Below are 22,527 nucleotides of genomic sequence, written 5' to 3'. Positions count from 1 at the left end.
ATAATTAGTGATTCATTACATGCTTGCATTAGTCTGCTAAAATTTTCAAACACAGTAGTATCCAGAATAGGCATACATAATTTTTATACATTGATTCAATTTCAAAGGTTTTATGAAATGGGTATGTAATAGCTGGAAAGTTTTCAGACTCTTTTTTTCTAGTTCTGTTTCTCAACCAATTCAATTCAGCAGAGTAAAATGTTTAGCAGGAAGACCAGAGGTAGAAGCTCTTTGCCCGTGTGGAAAGACTTCAAACATGGCCCCACTGGGCATTCCCATGTAATTTTGTCTTTGTGTTCTGTGGTTCATTCCTCCCAAATCCTTTGCTAGGTTTACGTGTGGGACATGAGCAGTCTCAGAAGAAGTATTAAATGAACACTTCCAAATCTGCTTCTTTCTCTTGCAAAAATTTTAAATGTATGTAATGATTATAATATGAAAAACACATTTGAGGAAAGTAGAGGACATTAATTTCCATGGGCTTTTGCTAGCTGGATACTAGAGTAATGCACCCTTGGCTCCTTTTTCCTTTCAATGGAATTATAAAGGACCTGTAAAATTTTCACCTTGTAGGATTTTTGGAGGTTACAAGGGAGTCAAGTATTGGATTTTTTAAAAACTGAATTTTATTTCTATGGAGTTTTGGAGACAAAAAAGTGGAAAGGAACGGTGAACTAAAGGGTTTAACTTGGTAAGGAGAAGACAGCAGCATTAAGCTAACCTCTTGTGAAATGCTCCGTTTTAAATCACTGGCGAAATTCCAGTTGACTTTAATCAGACCAGCATTTCTGTAAGTACATTTCACAGTCTCAAAAATGTTTTTCCAATTGCTTGGCTTGAGCACGTTTTTGTTAAACAGGATTGTCTTGTCCTTCTTTACTTCTTTACATAGTATTTGTGTTCTCTTTGAATGAGCTTAGTGCTCATGACAAGCTGCTTTCTGGCACAGTTGGCCAGAGTGCTGTCAATCCATGCAAAGCAACAGCTGCTTTATGAAACTGGTAGAAGCTGAAACATCAAACATAGCAGGAGGGGTGTGAAACCCAAAAGAGCAGGTGCAAAGGTGTTAGGTGACAGAGGAGATACACGGAGGCTTTATTGATGCAGGACCTCTCATAAATATTCTAATTGACAAGGGGCTAAAGAAAGCCATGGGTCTATGTTAGGAAACTGTATTATGCAGTTAGGTACAGAAAGATGTCAGTTGATCTATGTCTTGACACTGTGCTTCCAAAGGCTACTAATTAATAGACCATCACTTAAAAACCCCTCTACTATCAGAGCAAGTCAGCAGCTAATAATAACGACCCACTTCACTGGAGAACTGATCCATGCAGAAAAACAAGCTCTGGTGCCAATGACCTTTCCTTTACATTTCATAAATTCAATAAAAGTAGCATCACCTCTCATGGTCTGATTTTTTTTTTTTTTTTTTTTTTATATAGTAGGGAATGACAGAGAAGCAGTCTTAACATAGAAGGCAAGACTCAACAAGACCATACAGATACAGTGTGAACACTACAACATAGCTATGTTTTTACAAAAAACATGAATGTCATAGTAAAAGAATTCTGTGGTAGCAATAAATATTTAGTACTCTTCCTGCCCTGTTTTCTCTGAAAACGATTCAAAATCTCACTGAGTCCAATAGTTAAACAGGCTTTCAAAATCCCCTTTATATATCATCTGTACATCAGTGAGACAATCTCAGATTTTATATAACTACTGAACAAAAGTTGAGAGAAGAACATATAGATAGAACCATCATATTTAAATGTTACCTAAAAGAACATCATCTTTAGTGCCCACATATATGGTTGGATGAGAGTTAGAAAGAAGAGAAGAGAGTTGTAGTTGAAGAGAGAGAGGTATTTGTTATTCCATAATGTGCAGCTAATGAGACGTATTATTTAGTCTGTAAGAAGAATAAAGTTTCAAAGTTTAACTGAAGGTAATTAATTTAATTTATTATTGAATATACTCCTATCAGCTGCTAACTAATTAAAACAGTTAATTCAACAGTCCTTCACAGCTGTAAACAACACTTTGTAAATCTGACTATGATTTTTATTTATCATCATTGATCAGTGGGAAGGGCAGAGAGATAATACCCAGCCCCATCTACTGAAAACAGGTATCATCCTGTTTTGGTTTTCTTTTTGTGTGTGTCTTACGTAGAGTCATGCAGTGCTAGAGTTCTCTACTCTAACAGTGCTGGACAAACAGTGGTTCCTGCTTTTATTATTGAAGAGGTGCCAGCTCACAGATTTGGGCCTCTGTCATGCTTCTGAAGTGCAGCACAAAGCATGATGAGTTTCAGGTTAAGAAATCAGTGGCTGGATAATTCAAAACAAATTTTAAAAAAACAGGTGTCTCTTTACTTGCTGCTTAGGCTATCTGACTAATTCATATTTGTGGCTTGTCATAGAAGTGATTGCTACCATGGAGTTTAGAAGGAGTAGGTAATTTTATGGTTAATAAAAACACAGCTAAGGTTGAAGTGACTTCATGCTTTATAGTGTAAACATAGCTTTGTAGAAATAAAATTTCCCAGCTCCTGCTTATCTTGTACCTTATAAAATTTACCCTGGTAGGTTTTTTTCTTACTGTGTATTTTTAATTTGTTTTGCTTGCTTCACCATCATCTGTGTTACTCTAGCCACATCAGCCACGTCAACCAATTGCTTTCTGGCCTTCTCTGAGTTGATGCTATTAATCCTGGTCTACCAAATTCCTACATGCAAAATTTGAGACTGCACCAGTTGACATGGTCAGTGTGGATACTGTGTATATATGGTCAATACTTACTCATGTGTAGATTTTGTGTGAAGAATTTTTATGGTAATGTGACATAAGTTTCCCTGACTATGCCTGATATATGATACATGATTATATGGCTACATGACTGGGGGGGCTATTCATGGGTAGGCTGCTACAGAGAGCTATGACTCCTAGCTGCAGTCCTGTCATGTGGTATACACTGACTGCCAAGCTTTTTTGAGGCTATTATTTTGTCTCATCTTGAAATACAGAGTTCAGCAGTTCAAAGTTATATCCAACCTGTGTGATCATGTTGGCAGAGAGGCTGCAATGACTTAGAAGATAAATGTGTCAGGATCACAGGTGGGCATTGCCATTTCATGATTTACTGTTGTTTTCTGTCTTTGTTGCTGGTGTTTGGTTTATTTTTGGCTGGCTCCAAGTCTACAGGATTCTATATACAAAATGCTCTTTGAAATGCTGATTAGAGACAATAAAAAAGTTGACTAGACTCAAGGACCTAAAATGAGGCTTCAGAATTGTAGAATGATGGAGTACAATTTTTTTTTTTATTAAAACATGGAAGAAATTAGGAAATTATACAAAATATAGAGCAACTTAAATCCCCACTAATTATCGTAATAAAAGAAACTCTTTATAAGTGCATCAGACTTTTCTTGATACATACCTGGATTGACCCTTAGGGTGTCAAAATTAGAAATCAGGAATCCTGAATTATATATTCTCTGACATATTTATTGACCTTGGTAAGTGACTTCTTGCCAATAAGTTTCTCTTCTCCCATCTGCTTATCCTGGCAATGCATGATACTAAAACTGCAGAGGAGACATCTCTCAATATCTGTTTTTACAGCATAGCATCAGAGAGCTTTATTTATAGGTCTACATGGTCGGGCAGTCATGACCATAGTATTGTAATACACTGCTAAGTCAACTTTCATCAGTTTTCATCTTTGAGATCCCAATAAACAAGTCTTCAGTATTAACCTACTAGAAAACCAGTGAGCTGTTCGTGCCATGTTCTGAGGGTGAAAAAATCTGAACCATGGTTGCTTGAACTGTTCAATAAAAATAGATGTTTTCATTATTAGTGTAAATGCCAGGTTCCTTTGGATTCTGCAGAGTTCCTACACTGAAAAACATGTAATTGTTGAAATTCTATTGACTAATGGTATAGAAGTTTCATTTTCTCAGGAAGTGCAATGCTTTTTTTTATGTTGTTGATGTGTTGCGAAGGAAGAGTCACCATGAATTTACCATTTCTTGCTCAACTATTCTAATTCTTTCCAAAGCTTTTTGTCTTTCATAACTACTGAAAAACAAATAGTTAACAGAAATAATAAAGTCCTTCCATGCTGTTAATGACTATTCTTACTTTCTGAATACCATCTACTGTTGTACTTTTCCTTGAAAAAAATTGACAAGAAATATGGTGCTTTGTATCTAGGTGGACAATTATTTTATTTGTTGGCAAGTAATTTAAACCCTAAATTTTTTTAGGGTTAATTATTGTACGTCACATTACATATACACCCAATTATTTAGTCACTTTTTTTGAACATTAATGGATATTGAATGCATTAATGCATATTGACTTTCACAGAATTATATGCAGTCACTTTCTTAATCTATACATATTTTCCCAGGGTTCAATCAGTGTAAGAAGTGGGTGTAGTTAATTTTCTGGTATTATCTTGTACTTCTCCATATTAGATTGTATTTACAGTTGTAAATTTTGGCAGTTTTAGATGTATGTTGCTAATAATAAATGTTACTTCTTCTAAGTATTTGTTCAGCAGTCATAATTTCCTTTGTTATATTCATGTTTCTGTGTGCTTATAGTATTTCATAGGGATTAGTAAAATGTTACGTTCACAGAAAATTTTAGCAGGCATTGCACGATACATACAAATATGCAGAAGTTTTTTGGTTTTATGAGTGCAAAATTAGTAGAGGAAGACATATCTCCAACAGAAATGTGTCGCAAAACAAAGACAAGTTGTTGTACACAACCTGAAAGGGACTGGGTAGCAAAATACTTGTTTGGAAGATGACTATTTTGATATAGGTTGTAGAAGAAAAAGTGTAAAATGTGTCTCATCTTACACTGTTTCAGTACCATGAAACCTGATTCTATACAATTTACCTTTTGAGTAGGTATGCATGGACAGGCCAGATGACTGATTCTGTTAAACATCTTTTCCTTCTTTGTGAGAAATAGAACAAAATCTATCAGTTCAGGGAACATTATGGACCAAGCCTTCAGCTGTATTTGTTTTTATCTCTTTCCGAGATACTCTAAGTTGGTGGAAGTGCTTCTGATGTAATTTCTGACATTTGCCTGAAATACCTATATATAGCTTTGTGGAACCCGGACAGATGTTTTCTATTGTGGCAATTTTTATTTATTTATTTTTTTAAAAAGACAGTTTCAACAAGCACTTCATTAGTGCATAAGGAAAGGAAAAAACAAACCAAAACAAAGCCCAAACAACAAGCAAACAAGAAAAATTTTTTTTTTTTTTTTTTTTTTTTTTTTTTTTTTTTTCTGAAAAAGAACAGGTGACTTATAGGCTTGCTTTATTCTCATCCATGAGGCAATACCAAAGATATTTTCCAGTATCTGAAGGGAGCCTACAAGAAAGCTGGGGTAGGGCTTCTTGCATGGGTGTGTAGTGAAGGGACAAGGGGTAATGGTTTCAGACTTGAAGAGGGGAGATTTAGGCTAGACATTAGGAAAAAAGTCTTTCCTGTGAGAGTGGTGAGATGCTAAAAAAGGTTGCCCAAGGAAGTTGTGGCTGCCCCCTCCCTGAAAGTGCTCAAGGCCAGGTTGGATGGGGCCCTGAGCAGCCTGATCTAGTGGGAGGTGTCCCTGACTATGCAGAGGGGCTGGAACTAGGTGATCTCTAAGGCCATTATATGATTACATGTCTGTGTGGTATTACTGGGGAGCTTCAGTGTGTCCAGTGTCTGTGCCACATGTCTGAAAATTTTTCTTGTAAAATGAGTCATGAAAGCCTAGCTTCATTAGAAGCTTTCATAAGTAACTATATGAACAGGTATTCACATACATTTTTGTTAGTAGAAACTTAGTAAGAAAAGTAATAATGTAATACCTTAGATTAGTTGGACATGCTCAGGTTATGTGGACACAACCTGGATAGAGTAGTGTAAAATAATAATGAAGCACTAAAAACTGGAAGAAATCATAGCCTCATGATCCTTGTTGCAACAAGTTCTTAGAAAGTAACTAAATGCCTATTCATGCAAAAAACCTGTCCACTGTTTGTAACACGTATGTGCCATTCCTCAACTTTCTTGTCAAGATCAGGAAAAGATCTCTGCCATATCTGAATCTTTTACTGATATTAGCTGTATTTCCAATTTTTACATGTTTGTATCAGAGTGAGACATGAAACCTCCTTGAAATATTGTTATGCTATGGAAAGAATGTAAGCCTTTGTGATTATGAACTCAGAATTTTCCTGCTAGTTAGGTTACCACCTAGTAGAAAGTATATGTAAAAAAACCCAACAAATGTGCTATGTAGTAGAACTATGAAAAAGATGAGAAGAGAGAAAAAATTTGCTATAATCCCGGCAAGCCACAAAGCTCATATTCAGCTTTTGACAGTGTTTTCATTTGTGTATTATCAATGTCATGCATATGTAGTCTGGGACATTAAAAGAAAAATAATTTTGATGATAGTTTGCTTATCTAGATAAGGTCTAATTCCAGACCAGATATGTCATGGGGTGCAAACCAGGCTTATCTCCATTATGACTTTCCTGAATGTGGAGGTTTTCTTTATAAAACTTTTTTCCAGAACAGATAAATGCTAAGTTGCAGAGTTCTCCTGCGTTGTAGCCAATTAATGATACGTCAAACTGCTCTGGTGCACAGCACCACAATGGTCAAGAATCTTGTGCATTTGCATTTTTGGTGAAATTACTCTGTGCCAAAGCAAAAAGAAGCTCTACCATTTCTGTTTGTAAAGCAAAAAAACCCCATGGAGGTGTTTATTTCTGGTATCATAGGAAGTAGCCTGCAAACTTTCAGATGTCTACTGTTGAAGTCAGAATTTCTTTTTACTCTCAATATTCTGTCTCCAAGTTGCATTCACAAACATGATGATTTCTGGTTGAAATTCCATGAAAGTATTGTTTCCAGGTTTATCAGACTACATCTGTTCATTCTGATGTAGAAAAATGTTGTCATGGCCATCACCACATGTATGGATAAGTGATTTCATCATCAGTCATCAACATAGTTCTACTATAATAGGTCAAAGCCATAAGACCATTTTCTTAGTTTCACCTGAAAACACGTTTTTTCTTGTTTATTTTTCTTTGTCAGTACTATGTTGTTAGCTGGTTGTCTTATATCATCTCTTCAAATATCCTTAATACATTTTTCCTTTCAAATAAAAGGTTACTATTTTATTGATGCCAAATGAAACCATCATCCAATTAGCTATTTTTTATGTCATCTTTGTTTAATAGCATCTTTTTTTGAGTTCTTACAGAATAAAATTTCCTTCCCTTTTGGGTATTTTCTCCTTGCCCCATTTTGGCAAATAGTGATTTACTCTGGGTTTCAGAATTAATAGACAGTTTTTAGTATCAGAAGAATAGCTTCCAAGACTAGTGTATCATCACGGCAAAACAGAATTATTGTGTGTGTCCAAATTGTAATTAAGGTGGCCCCATTTGAATAGTGCCTCTTCAGTTACTGTTGCAACTTGCAGCTGAAATTTTTTGCTTTGTCTCTATGCTGTTGTGAAAGCAAGCACTTTTGGTCATCTCTTGGGGAAAGAACAGAGTGTATTTTAAAAGAGTCTTTTGGTATTTATTTCCAAATGACACTTCTTATCCAGACATTCCAGAGAGGCCAGTTAATGCTTGTGTACTACTGTCATTGCTACTTGTCTTCTTCTAATGGTTTTAGTTAAAGCATATGAAGAATATGCAACCAAATGAGGTGCTGGATCAATTTTTGTTGATGAAAAACTTATTAGTGACTTTTGGGAAAGCCTAATTTTCCCTTCTAATGTGTCTCTCTAGTTTACAAGTTTTTGAGATTTGAAGATGAGACAACTATATGATGACAAAGTGCAACGTTATGTGCAGACTTGTGTGTAGCTGCAGCAGTAATACTACGAAAATTTAATTTAACTAATCCACATACATGGTTTGAGACAGCAGACTTGTTTTGCCTTTATGCCAGAAAACAATTAATCTTACTTAACTTCATGCATGTGACTCATGATGTTTAAACACACGATCCACATTCTTGGGGATTTTAACTGTGTTAAGATAGTCCTGCTCTTATTGGTGTGTGCTTCTTCAGTCACCTGTGAATAATCAGGTACCTGATATATTTGTGAATGTTGTATATGCAACCAGCTTTCTTATTTTCAGACGTTATGAAAGGCTTGTCTATGCAAAAAAACTGCTCTAATAAAAAGCAAAGTTCCTTTCTATGAGCTTTTTATGCTTAGATCATTATAGCTATTATTACCTTGTTAGACTTTAAACATTAGGTGTTTGGATGATGGTAATGCTCCATAGGCGAATATGAATAATGCTGAACTTTAAACTCAAGTAAAGAGTTTAGCATCATAATAACAACGTCTGTTTGTGTATTAACTCTGTGAAAGATTTAGCATTTTAGCATTGAAAAACGAGAATAATGACATTTGAGTGAAAACTTGCTTTCACAGACATTTCTTGGATTTAGCTTATCATCACCCAGTGAAGTGCTGTTTGAAGTCATGCATTTTAATGCTTTAGAGGGTTTTGTCACAAAATGTTTGAACTAGTACTAAGAAGCTGGGCTGACTGTTAAATGCCTTTGCATCCTCAGGTTTTAGAGTCCAGTTTGGAAGTCCAGTGGTGGGCTGGGCTACAAATAAACAAGTGTATCTTCATGAAATATATCCTCTGCCTCTAAAGATTCCTTTTATCAGTGCTTTTATCCAAAAATGTCAACAAGATAACACTAGAGGCTACACTTGAAACTCTGTGAAAGAAAAACTATTTGGTTTGAATGCATGAGATAGAAGTGAGCAGTTGCACCCAGGGTGCTCCTTTTTCATATATAACATACAGTTTTCAGCAAGCTAATGAGATGTTAAGTGACAATCTGTGCATTTTGGAAGACAACATACAGGACAGCCTGATTCTAGTGAAGTATAAGTTTTCATTGAATGCATTGAGTGTGAAATTGGCGAAGGCACAGTTGCAATGTATTGATGAACATTTCCAGGTCAATCTTCTCTTTTTTTTGCCATGCACTAACTTTGATGGGATGCCTTCTCTCTCACAGAATATTTACATATAATTGAAAATTACAGTATTTTTGAGGTAAGGCTTGATATGACTTTACATCTATTCATCATTTGGTGCTAAGTACTAGGCAACTCATTATAAATTTACCTGCAACATTATTGATAAATATCTCTCATGGCAAAAAGCTGAACAGAAATGAAAACACTCATTAAACAAATAACTTGGTCAGACCAGGACATGGTGTCCTTCTCTTTCACCTGAAGGTTTAATTGTCAGGGGGAAAGAGAAGCAGCGAAGTTCTACAATATTATTTGGAATATTTACATGAACAAAATTACTAGGATAAGCAAAATACGACAGAAATTATAACAGTGATTAAATGTAACGATCACAGAAGGTGGATTGTGGTAACTGGACTGCCAAATACAGCTATATTTTAAAATGGAACTTGCATAAAGCCTGTATATTGATTGGTTCAAAATCATGTAATAGAGGAAAATAACAAAAATCAATAAGAAGCACAAAAAAAAAAAAAAAAAAAAAAAAAAAAAAAAAAAATTATAATGTAAAAATGATAAGCTAGCCATGCTTTTTTGAAAATGAAATGTGAAAAAAGATTCAAAAAATCTATCAGTTCTTCAAGAAGAAATAAAATATACAAGGTTTTCTTCAGAAACATAGAGATGCCATAATTTCCAATGCATTATATATTATAGGTGTTTGTTGGTAACACATCAGAGACAGATTTAATACTGCATTTGGTTCCAAAATACTACATAAAATGGACAGGTTTTATAAAATATTACCCTGAAAGAGCAAGTACTGAGGGTTTGCAGCTTACATAATATAATCAGGGCTCCATATATTCTGTGTCATACTGAACTAAACTTTATGTCAAAAGAGTCCACGGCCTTATATTTTGGTAGTGCATTTTTATGGGAATACAAACTGATCTAAACAAGTATTAAAACAATTTATTTTCAATACTACATGAAAAATGGCAGAAACATCTTTGCTTACAAAAAATACTACTGCTATATTAATATTGCTTTTAATATTTAACATAATAAAGCACTTTCAGGAAAACATATAAAACTGGTTTCTGCTGTTGAAGAAATACCATTTTACCACCTAGTATTAAAGCTACCAAGTTGTTTCAGTATGCTAGGCAATTTCACGTGAAAGAAAAGTGTTTAGGAATTTGGAATAGGAGTGGTGTCTGCATATGTTAAAATAATCTGCCACTCCATTTTTAGAGACTGTGGGTTTTCTTCTTTGGGTATGGGTTTGGATGGCATTTAAGCCTGTGGGATATTATTTGAATAAGCTGCCTGACTTGTTTTAATATGGTTCCTCTTGTAGAGAGTTTGCTGAAATAAATGTATCGGCTGTGTTGAAAATTGTTCTGAGTGAGGAAAAATATGAAATATTTGCTTGGGACTTGGAACTGTGACAATAATTTGAAACCACCAAGTAAACAGAGTGTAAAGGTTACAACAGTTTTCTCTGTTCTCTCACTGCAACAATCTATAAGAGTCACTCTGCTTTTCTTGTTCTAGTGTAGGTTCCCTTTTCCTTGGAAAAAACCCCAACTGATCTGGAACATAAGTATTACAGAAAAGAATGTTCATTGCTAGTTTTCAGTTCTCAAAATAACAAAATTATTTGGAAGTGAGAAGCATCAGAATGAGGAGTGTGCTTGCCTGTTCTGAATCAGGAGTGCAGTTTCCACAGTAATGCCTCACCAAAGTTGTTTGAATGAAGCTGTGGGCAGATTTTATAATTTTATCTTTGACTTAAGAAACCATGAACCTCTACTGTGTTTTTTATAGAGAAGCTTAATTGTGTTGTCATTTGTAATACAATAACATCAGTAAGTTTTCCTGGAAAGTTTTCCTCAAATTTAAAGGTCTGGCAGCAATATGAGGTTATATCTAGAAAAAACAAAACCCCACCCCAGTCCTGTCCTCCCTGCCCCACCCTCCCCTACCAGAAAAAAAAAGAAAAAAAAAGGTACAAAAATTCCAAATCAGGCTGTGGCACAGCACCAAACTGTGAATGTGAGCACTTTAGTGACAGTGGCCAAATTAAGATGAAAAGCTGGTGGTTATACAATATGTGGAAATTTGGCTGTAAAATGTAGCAAAACAGGATTTGAATCTTAGTAAATAGTTAAAAAAAATCCTTCTCAAGGATTTAGAATTTTTAAAATTATTTTCTAATTTTTATTTTGATATATGTCATTGCTTGCATTTTGCTCACCTTGAAAGTGGAAAACATATTTAGTTTAGAGATTTTTATTCTAATTATTTTCTACGTAGTAAGAAACCTTCAGGCAAAGAACCGATGAAGTCTTTTTGCTATTTTCTTTTTTGTATCAGGGTCTATAGAACTATATTGTAATGGTGACATATAAGTAGAATAGCAGGGAAATAATTTACATTCTGAAGTACTTTTTTTTGGTTAACATTTATATTTCTTTGACATTCACTTTAGTTAACTGCATGGTTTTATTCACACTGACAGTGTGAATAATTGATTCAGTATTCAGAGAGCTTTATGTAATAAACTTACCTTTTTTAACAGGTACATTTTACATTTATAGTTAACCTTCATTGTGCTAAAGGCTTATTACTTAAAATATGTAATTCTTTCGAAAACTATACAAATAAAAAGCTCTGGTATAACATATTTATTCAGTCTGGATTATTATGGAAGATGTATTTTTGAAGCTCTTTGAAAAGTGCGCCAGATTTTCTGCTGGATTAAACTGTCAGTCTCATGTTCTGAGTGTCTTAGCAACACACTCTCATTGCATAATAGAGTCATAGCAAAAGAAGTTTACATTTTTTTCTTATGGGAGTTTTAAAAACTCTGATTTTGAGAATAGCAACCTGGCATCTTTTATTTGCCAAAACTATCTTCTGTCACTTCAGAGCTTAGTTCACATGTAACCCAGGAAGGAACCAAGTCATTGTTAAGTTCCAGCCTCACTGAGATCTGAAACTTTGGATTTTTTTAGAATGAAAAATTAATTTAATACCATAACTGTATTGATGAACACTTTGGGAAGTAGTTATTTCTGAAACCCTTTTTCCTATAAAATGATGACTAAGAGGTAAGACTAGAAAAAGATGAGTTAAAAAATCATGAAATACATATTTTTTCCAAGCTTTTTGAGAAGAATAGGAATATATATTGAATGAAATGTCTTCTTGCGCTTGCAAAATATAACTAAAATAAAGCACCACTTCTTTTTAGCTCAGTAACCTGAAACAAGTCACGGTTGTGGACATGTCAGCAAACAAGTTCCATTCTATTCCAATCTGTGTTCTCCGGATGTCTAATTTGCAGTGGTTGGATGTTAGCAGCAACAACCTGAAAGAGCTCCCAGAAGATATAGACAGGTAAATGATGTTTTAATTAATTGATAGTCTCATGAACTATAAAGTAAATCTAGAAAATAACAGGTTTCCAAGGGACACAATTAATGAAAAACCACATGAAAATTTCACATTGGGAAATATATCATATAATTTTGTGTGTAAACTTTACTGTTATTATTATGGATTAGGTCAGAGAACAGAAACAGTATTTTCTATCTCATTGATGGCAGATTGCCAGCACCTCTACAGTACAGTTCACTGATGATATTTTGTTCTGTATTCATAATTATTTTTCATTACACCCAGGCATTGTTATTTGGGAAGTTCATGGCTAATACTTTAACCCATTTCTAGCAAAGGTGAACCACCAGGTGGAACTGGCAGCAGTGTCTCTATGGAAGGTAGATGGAGTAGAGAGAAAGATGAAAAAAAGGGTATGTAAATTTCTGAAAGAGCCTTATAGATTTTGGCAGGATAGCAGAATAATATTGGTAAGATTAAAAAAACCCCAAAACACAACAAACAAACAAACGAACAAACAAAAACCAACCAACCAACCAAAAAAAAAAAAAAAAAAAAAAAAAAAGGAAAAAAATCCCAACAAAACAAACCAGAAAACAACTGGCAATCCATCGCTCCTGCTCAGAAATATATGTGTGTACACACATGAACTCACTCTTTCAATTTAGGAATCCATTAGAGCCAGTTTTAAAAAAATCTTGCTGATCCCTTTAATGGGATTTAAAAGCCTGAGAAAGCACTTTTTATTCTCTCTGGAGTCCTGGTTTCACTTGTTGTGCAAAACTTTACTTAGCCATAAGTAAACCAGAACGTATAATTAAAGTTCATTAGATAAAAATATGGATTTTTTTATTGCTTTGAGAAAAGAGATCCCCCAGGAAAAAGAAACCTCACAGAAAACTCATTCAACCCTAAATTTTGCAAAATTTTCTTTTTGCAAGAAGACTTTTCTGGGACACTGTGTAATCATTGATTTCTCTGACAGCAGGGCTGAATCTGTATTTAATTTGTATTAGTAATTCACATACTCTAACCATAAAAGCATAAATCTGCATTTTTTTTTCTGGGGTATCTGAGCAGAGATTTTATTATCTTCAAAAAGCTTCTAAGAGGATATTTCTCTTTGATGGAAGGTAACTGACTCAACTTAAGGATATAGGTAACCTATATATATTTCTCCACCTCCAAAATATTCCTTTTCTAGATTTCAGCATTTCCATTTTGTACTGAGGTGCCAGCCTTGATACTAAACCACCATTATCAGACACCACAAGAAAAGGCTTTCTTTGGTTGACTTTTCTCTTTCATGTGCATTATGAAGACTAGAATATGTTATGTACATCCAGTAAGCTGATACTTATTCAGACTCAGTTTCAATGTCTGCAATGGCAAAGAGTCTTAGTCAGCTGGGTGTTGAATAAAAAAAAAAGAGCTGCAAGTAAGCTTAAGCATTGCTTGATATTTTTCCCTGAATTCAAACCAACAATACTGTTGATAAGCAATAGCCTACAATAATGCTTTAGGAATGGACCTTTCTGGTCAAATGAGACAAAGATGTTTCATCAGTGTGGTATGCTCTTTGTCTTCTACCTGCTCCAAGGAATAAGTGCACATCAAGAAATTACTATTGTATTAGGAAAGGCTAGTGGAAATAAAGCAAAAGAAGCCTTCCTCCATAAAACATTGTCATCAAATTGATTTCAGTGGGACAGCTTGCAAGAACTATATGACCAGGAGCTGATCCTTTTCTTGGTCCCCATAGTGCTAATTACTAGTGAAAAACAATAGGTGGGAATATACTGCCTAGCATGACATAGCTAGCTCATAGAAATCAGCATATGGGCATATGATGTGTGAGTTCATGCCCCTTATTTCTCATTAGTGCCAGGATATACATGGTAAGGTTTTATATCATATTCTGCCACCATCTTCTGTATGAAAGCACAGTAATTTTTTGGAACCTTTTGTCTTGGGCATGCTTCTGAGTAACTGTCAGACACGTGCTATTAATATCTATAATATTGAACCATAACTGGAGATTTCTCTTAAAGTTGATGACAATGTGTGAAAACTGAAAGACAAAGATATTGCATGTAATTTTTTCTATTACACAAGATTGATCTGTACTGCAGTTTTGGATAGGTGCTGTAGTCTAGTGTTCTAGATATTTAAAGTTATCTTAATCTTTTACATTTTTACAGGTTAGATCAACTTCAGACCCTTCTCCTACAGAAAAACAGGTTGACTTATCTTCCACGAGCTCTGGTCAATATGACAAAGCTCAGTTTGCTTGTAGTCAGTGGTGATGACCTGACTGAGATACCCACAGATGTGTGTGAATCAACCACAGGTTTGAAGTAAGTAAAAGTGAGAGAAGAAGGAATATGTTTCTAAGAGGATAAGGTATTTCTTCTGCACCCAGGAGAAATATTTTCACAGGCATCAGTTTCTACCATACCTGACTGTGAAATTCTGACCCAGTTTCTATCAGAGCCTTAAGAAGACACTGGAGAGATAGGAAAATGCAGAGAAGCTTTTGCTTTTTGAAAAATCTGCAACAGATTTTTGTCTGCAGGTTCCCTACATTTTAGATCTGTATGCCTAAACTGCTGTTCTTATGCAGAGCTGGTCATAGTCGCTCTATGTGGAGTTACAAAGTAGTATGGAAGTAAGGTGTTGGTAAGCTCAGTGCTGTCAAAAACATGCTGCTGGGAGTGGGAGACATGGCTAGCTAAAAGTCTAAATAGTGTGAGTTTGGTAGAGCATATATTTTTATTTTGAAACAGCACCTTATAGCTGGAGATGGGATAAGACTAAAAGGCCTTTTAATCTGCATTTAAAATTATCTTACATTTCTGCTGATGGTGTTCAGGCCTTTGATAATGAAACCATTTGACATCCTATACAGCATCTGTCTGGAATGGAGTTAACTCTCCCCGTAACACCCCTAATAGTGTTGGGCTTTGTATTTGTAGCTAGAAAGATGCTGATAACACAAGAAAGCTTTTGAATATGTTTGAGCAGTGCTCCCACAACCCTCCCACAAAAAGGCCAATAGTCTGAGGAGGAGAAAGAAGTTGGGAGGGGTCATAGCTAGGACGGATGACTGAAACTGACCAGAGGGAACTTCCATAGCGTTTGGTGTCATGCGTAGCAATAAAAGGTGAGAAGGGAGGTGGGGTTTGTTTGTGTCTGGATGTTGCCTGCCGATGAGAAGTAGAGAATGTTTTTTTGTTTGTTTGTTTGTTTGTTTATTTTTAATTTTTTTTTTATTTTTTATTTATTTTCTTTCTTTCCATAAATGTTTTTTGCTTTTCTTCATTAAGCTGCCTTTATCTCAACCTACTAATTTTTCCTCCCATGTTCTCTCTGTGTCCTGCTGAGGGGGGAGTGTAAGAGCTGCTTGGTGGGCACCTGGCCGAGTAAGGTTAATTGACCACAGACTCAAAGCAATTAATAACATTTTATAAATTCCTATGATATGTCAGAACATTTGTTCCTTTGAAAGTAACAATTTCATTGATTTTTTCCTCCTTCTTGGAGAAAAAAAATCTCATAATCAGAGACTCAGAATGTTGTGCAATCAAGTCTTTTATGTAGCCATATAGGTTTTTGTCTGCAATGTGTAGTTTTAGGAAATTTGCAAAAAAAAAAAAAAAGCACAATGCAAGTCCAGTTATGCCTTATAAAAGAGAAGTAACATAGCAACAACTGAAAAAATTTACATAAATATTGTTGGCTAAGTGCTGTTGGCAAAATTCCAGGTTGCTAGACAATGTTGTTAGAGTACAGAAACAGATACGACATTAAAATGTAGTTTGTTAGAAGTCCCATAACAAAGAAATATACCTGTTATTGCAAATGATTTATTTAGATGAAGAGATAAATCCAATCATTTTTATATGGAAAGTGTAGTATAGAAAAGGTGCCATTTGAAATCTTTGTTTCTAATACTGGGTGCATGCTAAGAATGCCATAATGAAAAAACTGAGCTAATGTTCTTTATTTTTCCCCTTCTGGATGAAGTAGCAATTTATAAAATGTCATTAAAGTTGACCAGTGATGCACAGAAGCCTATTTTACATATTCACGTCTTTATATTTTTTTTTCAGATTCATAAGTCTCAAGGACAGCCCAGTTGAGACTATTGTATGTGAAGACACTGAAGAAATTATAGAAAGTCAACAGGAACGGGAACAGATTGAGAAAGAGTTTATGAAAGCATACATTGAAGACCTAAAGGAAAGAGGTAAGTATTAACTCACAGTAAACTTCCTGCTATCTTGAATAAAAGTACACACATTGGGAACTGTAATTTTTTAAGAGAACAAGCAATATATCCCTAAACTGTAATTCTCTGTTATGATAATAAATAAAATTTAAAAATGCAAATGTCAAACATGCTTTGTTAAAATTTTGAGCCCTAACTAAAACACTTGATACTGAAAATATGTATACAAAATTAATGGTGTGTTTGATACATGCATTAACATTTAAATTGAATGGTAACGCATACAATGTTTATCATTGTTCTCCAGATTTACTTAAATCTCTTTGGATTAGCATTATAGATTTTTAATTACTTCAGAAGTGCTTCTTTTCCTTGAAAAAGCCACCTTGAATATATGAGACACTTGTTGAACTCTTTAACAATGTATTTCTATCAATGTAACAATCTTTCTATCACAGCATTAGTATCACTGCTTTTGTCTTTATTGCACAGTGTCTGACAGTTCACATAGTACCTTATTTTGCTATTCTGTCTTATATTTACTGTAGTAAAGTAATTGTCTTTCTCTTGAATCTTCTTTAGTAAAATGTGTTAGGAAAAGGAAAAATGTTCTCTGAGCCAAAATAGCCTATAGGATTTGTTTAAATTTCAAGAGTTTGTGTGTAGAATGAGTTTTTAAGGAGTGAATCTTATGGTATCTTTTCGTTCCTTGCATTACATGTAAGTGTCTTGTATATTAGCCCTACAAGACCTAGTAGAAGAATAACATAAAAGAAGTAACATAAAAATCTTTTAATACTGGACTATTGTTCTTTAAAGTCCTTCAGCTGAAGTCCTTCAAGCTGTACAATTCTAAAGTGAAGTCTGCTATGAATATCTCTTATATTCTTACAACAGTAAAAACAATGGCTAAAATGGAGAGTAGGAATGGAGGAAAAACTGAGATCATAATTAGGCTTCAGGGATAGCCATGAAATATGTAGTACTGGAGTTCTATGTAGATACTTGTGAAACGCAGATAATGGCTGAAAGGATGCTTGAAATCTGTATTTGACCTTGCCAAGCACAGGCCAGCTTTGTACTCCTTTGAGGCAAAGCATCTCAGAGATACTTTTCCTTGCCTTCCTAGACAAAATTTTTCTCTGCTTTTTATGATGCGGTTGGACCATGAACCCCTCTTGGATTTCCTCTTTCCAAACTCTAGTGCTATAGATTATGTCCATACCAGCTTTTGAATAGCAGACTGAAGAAGGAATAACTTCTTTATAATATGAGACAGCTGAATTTCTGAAAGATAGCATAGGGACCACATGTACCTTTGAAATAAAATCAAAGCTAGGTGTTTCTAGCAAAGTTCTCCATTTATTTGTGCTGAAGTCTGAGACATATTTTTTTCCTCTTCTCACAGATTCTGTTCCTTCCTACACTACGAAAGTATTATTCAGTCTTCAGCTCTGAAGATCAAAAATCTCTAAATCACTAGCAAATATCCAAATAACATTATTTATGTCCACTTGAATAGAAAACACTGGAAACCATAGACAGAAGCACTTCAAAATCACCATGAGTTTTTCTTCTTTGTTCATGTAGCTGCTCCCAGAAACTACAGATAAAACAAGGAGCAGTAGAGCCTTCATAAGATGAGTTTTCACATTTTAAATCAACATACTTTCAAGTCCACAGCAACAGCCACTATATATAGACCTGCTGGAAGTAAATATTCACTGTAATAAAGTGGGGAAAGATTACCATAGAATATTAATAATTTAGAATGTGACCTGTTGTACTCTTAAGACCAAATAGCACATTTATTTCTTTGCAATATCTAAAGTGCAAACATGCACATAGTGGTTTGCATTTACTTCTTTTCTTCAAGGAAATTGTCCTCCTCAGCACCTCTAGTTTAGATAAGTCTCATATATATAGAAACCTTAGCAATATTCTAAACTGTTACCTGTTTGCAAATTCAAGTACCACAGTGATTGAACATTGTGTTAGGAAGTTTTATGACACATCAGTATACCAAAGAAGATTTTAAGGACTGAGCAGCATGAACAAACAATATCATCAAAATGATGCTACAGGTCTTTCACCAATGGTTTCAGAATATAAGACTTTGTGGGCACTTATTAAAATTTTCCAAGTTGTATTAGTTTGCTGGATAAAAAGTTATGATGCTTGCTATTTAATAATCTGTCTATAAATAATTATGTAAGTGTATATACTGTAGAGTTTCAGAAATCTAGTTTCACATGTATTTTTTTGTTAAATAAACCAGTATTTTTTGATTTTAAAAGATTTAAAACTTTTGGAACTTAGACTTTACTATTAGACTTGAATTAGACTTGAATTAGAATGCAAACATTCCTAAGCTTGGGAATGCATATAGGGAAATTGATGTTTGCATCTTGCTTTTTCATTATAGATGAGCAATGTACAGTTCTTGGGGTGGAGTGTCACTTAAGCCAGTCATATTTAAAAAGCAAAGCAATAGGGGATGTTGTTCTCAAAAATTTCATATAAAAACTACTGCTTCTAATACTGTCTTTCCTTCTTAAATTTCTAGCATTTAGCATTCATTCTTTTGACATGAGACAATTTTTTAATAATATGTGTTATTTATTCCAGTCACACTACTCTCCAAGATTAAATCCTCTTGAGTTGCTCTCTAGGTTTTAATGCTGATTGTAAACAAGTCCAGGAACAAGAAGACAGTTGCAAAAAACTCCAAGATAACATAAATCTGAACCAGAATAATGAAATTACTACAATTTGTTTGTTTGTTTTTTAAATTTTTTATTTTTAATTTTTTTTTATTTTTAAATTATTATTATGAAGATATTGAAAAATTGTAAAACAGTGGAAATCAAAGTAGTCTTACAGAAAACATGCTAGCTGAAAATACCCTAGCTTTATTTTAGTGAACATATAAATTTGGTTGACTAGGTGTTTATATCAATGTAATAAACTTCTATAAGATATTAGATCTGGCATTGCTTGAAATTCTGTTTCTAGAGTTCTATTGTGGTCTAACATGATCCATGGAAAATCATAGGAATTGTAACCACAATTTCAGTATTTTGGGAGTGGAGATGTCCATTATGGGAGTTTGACTTTAGGAAAAACAGTGGGTGCAAACATATTTAACTAAACAAAGGTTTGCAGTGCAAATTCTAGGGTAAAAAAGTAGTCATTTAACACTGCTTCTAGTCTTACTTGAAAGATGTTGTTCACAGATAAAAGTGATGCAGATAAATAGGGAAACATTCAGAAGAAAACCAGTAGCATAAACAGAAAGCATTTTTAAAGTCTGTTGAACAGTAAGTAAGTTTGTTTGCTTGTTGATGTTTGCCAATGAAAAATCAGTCTAGAAACAGGATTTTTTCATTGCAGTTTATGAATCTCAGGAAGAAGACTAGAATTTAAATTCACAGATTTGAGATAGAAACAAAAGGCCTGTTTTTCAGAGTAATCATGGGACAAATCACAAAACACCAATAAACTTGCAATCACTACCAATGTGTCTAGATCAAAATTTTGCTTAAAAAAATACTGTAGCAATTAAACCATGGAAACTGCAAAAGTGAACAAGATAACTTTTTATTGTCTTCTTTTTCCTTGTTCTGCATTGTTTTGACCTTTTTTTAAGTATAGAAAAGTATAAGCTAGGAATTTAAACATAATCAAAGCAAATAACTCAAAATTTATTCACGAGTTCTTAGGAATGCTCCAATCATGTATGAGATGTTGGTTTAAAATTTATGTTTAACACCATAGGAAGAAAAATGATAAACAGTGCTTTTTTCTTGATGATGTAACTTGATTTCGATATCTGTTAGGAGCTTATCATGCCCTACACATCGGGGTGCGGCACTGTCACATCTCAAAAGTGAGCACAGCTCCCCAGATGTGGGGGCCAAACAAAATATCACATCCCATGGAGTGGGCACAGGTCGGGTTCCCCAGAGTGGGGGTCAACGCAGGAAGATTCAGACTGGACCCCCTTGCTTTCTAAACTCCCTCAGAGAAGAGCCTGGGTGCGTCTGGGCCCAATCCTTCTCCTCCTCTAATTAATTTCTTTTAACAACCCATTCAGCGAGATTAACTCTGGGAATTCTTTGAGCAGTACTCAGGAGTAAGGTTATTACCCAGGAGGTTTGTATAAAAACACAACTTCACTTAAAAGTGAGTAAGACTATAAAGCATGTGAAACTACAACTAGCAGAATTATAAAGAAAGGTACTTTCAAAGCAATGGTTTACAATTTAGCAAAACTTAAGAGGGTTGTCAAAAGAACAGGTTACAACTAAAAAAACTTAACAAAGCAACGGAGTAAAACTTAACAGAGTTAGAAACTCTATTACTCTCGCGTGCTGAGATAAGGTTAGAAACAGAGACACAGGGAGAGAAAAAGAAAGAGAAAGAGAGAGGTAAAGGTAAAGATAGAGAAGAGGTAGAGAAGATATCACAACCCTTGGATCCAGTGTTGATCTTGGTAGGAAGCTGTGGTCCTTGGATGGCTGGCGCGCAGCCAGCATTTTGAGTGTGCCTCTTTTATGCTGCCTGACCCCACCATTTTGGGGGTTGGGGCAGGCATATTTTGCAAAGCCAGGTGTTCATTTGGACCCCTTCAGATGGGATGACAAAGAAATAACCCTTATTTCTGCACATACCCTCTCCAGTGGCCTTACCCAGGGCACACACAAGATGTCACTCTGCCTCCACAGGATACAGCTTGCCTGCCCCTGTCCCTTATGGAATAAGGACAGTGTCCTGCCTGTCAGGGTGGCATCAGACAGAGCTCCCCTTGCAAGGACAGTGTTCAGCTTATCGGGATGGCCACTAGAAGAGGGGCTAGTTCTGTGAGAATAGGGCCCTGCTTGGCAGGGTGTTTACCCAGATGAGGGTCTCTCCTTGAGAGAACAGAGTCCAGATGGCTATCGAGTGAGGCCTCCACCCAAGCACAATGTCCACTTTATCAGGGAGGCTTTTTTGAGACAAATATTTGGGGGGGGGGGGGGGATTCTACAGAGCCGATGCACAAACTATTTTTATTCAGACTAACTCCTACTTCTTTAAGAGCACAGGAGAGGATTGGAAAGTGGTGGTTTGGGTTTTTTTGGTTAGTTGGTTGGTTGTTTTTTTTCTTTATGATTTTGAGGCCTTATTTTAACGAATCCTAATAAATGGAAGAACTGTAACCCAGCATAACTCTGGTTATGTACCTCTTGGATAATTTGTCTATAAATTGAACAGGAAGTCTCCCATAAGTTCAATAGCTGAATCTGGTACTTGGGCTGATTCCAGCTGTGACTACATGCTATGCAATAGTTCACTTTCTTCTTCATTTCACTGATCCAATAACAGTTATGGGTGTTGTGTAGTGTAAATAAAGAATCTTCATGGTGTTTTCATTATGTGTTGACTGGCATTAATATGAAAGGATCATTACCATCTCTCGCCTGTCCCTGGAATTTTCTGCTTTTTTTTTTGCCAACTGCAACATAACTTGTTGAAGTTCAGCAAAATCTTGGTAAACATACATTCTATATCTAAAAAGCAATTACCTCTTAAACATATTGCCTCCGCTATATTCAGAGCTTCTATTTTCCATTAATCCTTCCAGCCTTTTCCTACAAGCAAGTGACATTTATAAAATAATTATATTAGCTGTCAAAACATGGTGAATAGATCTGTAAGGAAATATATCAGTTCAGAGAACTAAAATAAGTTTAAGGCTATACAAGAGCAATGTCTGAATCCAGATTTACATAGACGACATGACATTTTCTTTTTCATTAGTTACCCAGGGCCAGAAA

The 22,527-nt window shown here is 35.0% G+C and overlaps 1 protein-coding gene across 2 annotated transcripts in view; it reads left to right on the top strand.

Moving 5' to 3' along the window:
* The window catches only part of LRRC2 (leucine rich repeat containing 2), a 62,484-nt gene extending 40,362 nt beyond the window's left edge, over positions 1-22,122 (top strand). For both annotated transcript variants that reach the window (XM_071730178.1, XM_071730177.1), the window contains 4 exons: positions 12,332-12,477; positions 14,679-14,834; positions 16,590-16,726; positions 18,117-22,122. In XM_071730178.1, coding sequence (XP_071586279.1) covers positions 12,332-12,477; positions 14,679-14,834; positions 16,590-16,726; positions 18,117-18,166 — 489 coding nt within the window. In that variant the 3' untranslated portion in view covers positions 18,167-22,122. The remainder of the gene's footprint in view (positions 1-12,331; positions 12,478-14,678; positions 14,835-16,589; positions 16,727-18,116) is intronic.
* The last annotated feature ends 405 nt before the right edge of the window (positions 22,123-22,527 follow it).

This window comes from Heliangelus exortis, chromosome Z (genome assembly GCF_036169615.1).
Source record: "Heliangelus exortis chromosome Z, bHelExo1.hap1, whole genome shotgun sequence".
In the NCBI taxonomy this organism is placed as follows: domain Eukaryota; kingdom Metazoa; phylum Chordata; class Aves; order Apodiformes; family Trochilidae; genus Heliangelus; species Heliangelus exortis.
Note: the sequence above shows the minus strand (reverse complement) of the source record. Positions and strands in the feature narration are given on the sequence as shown.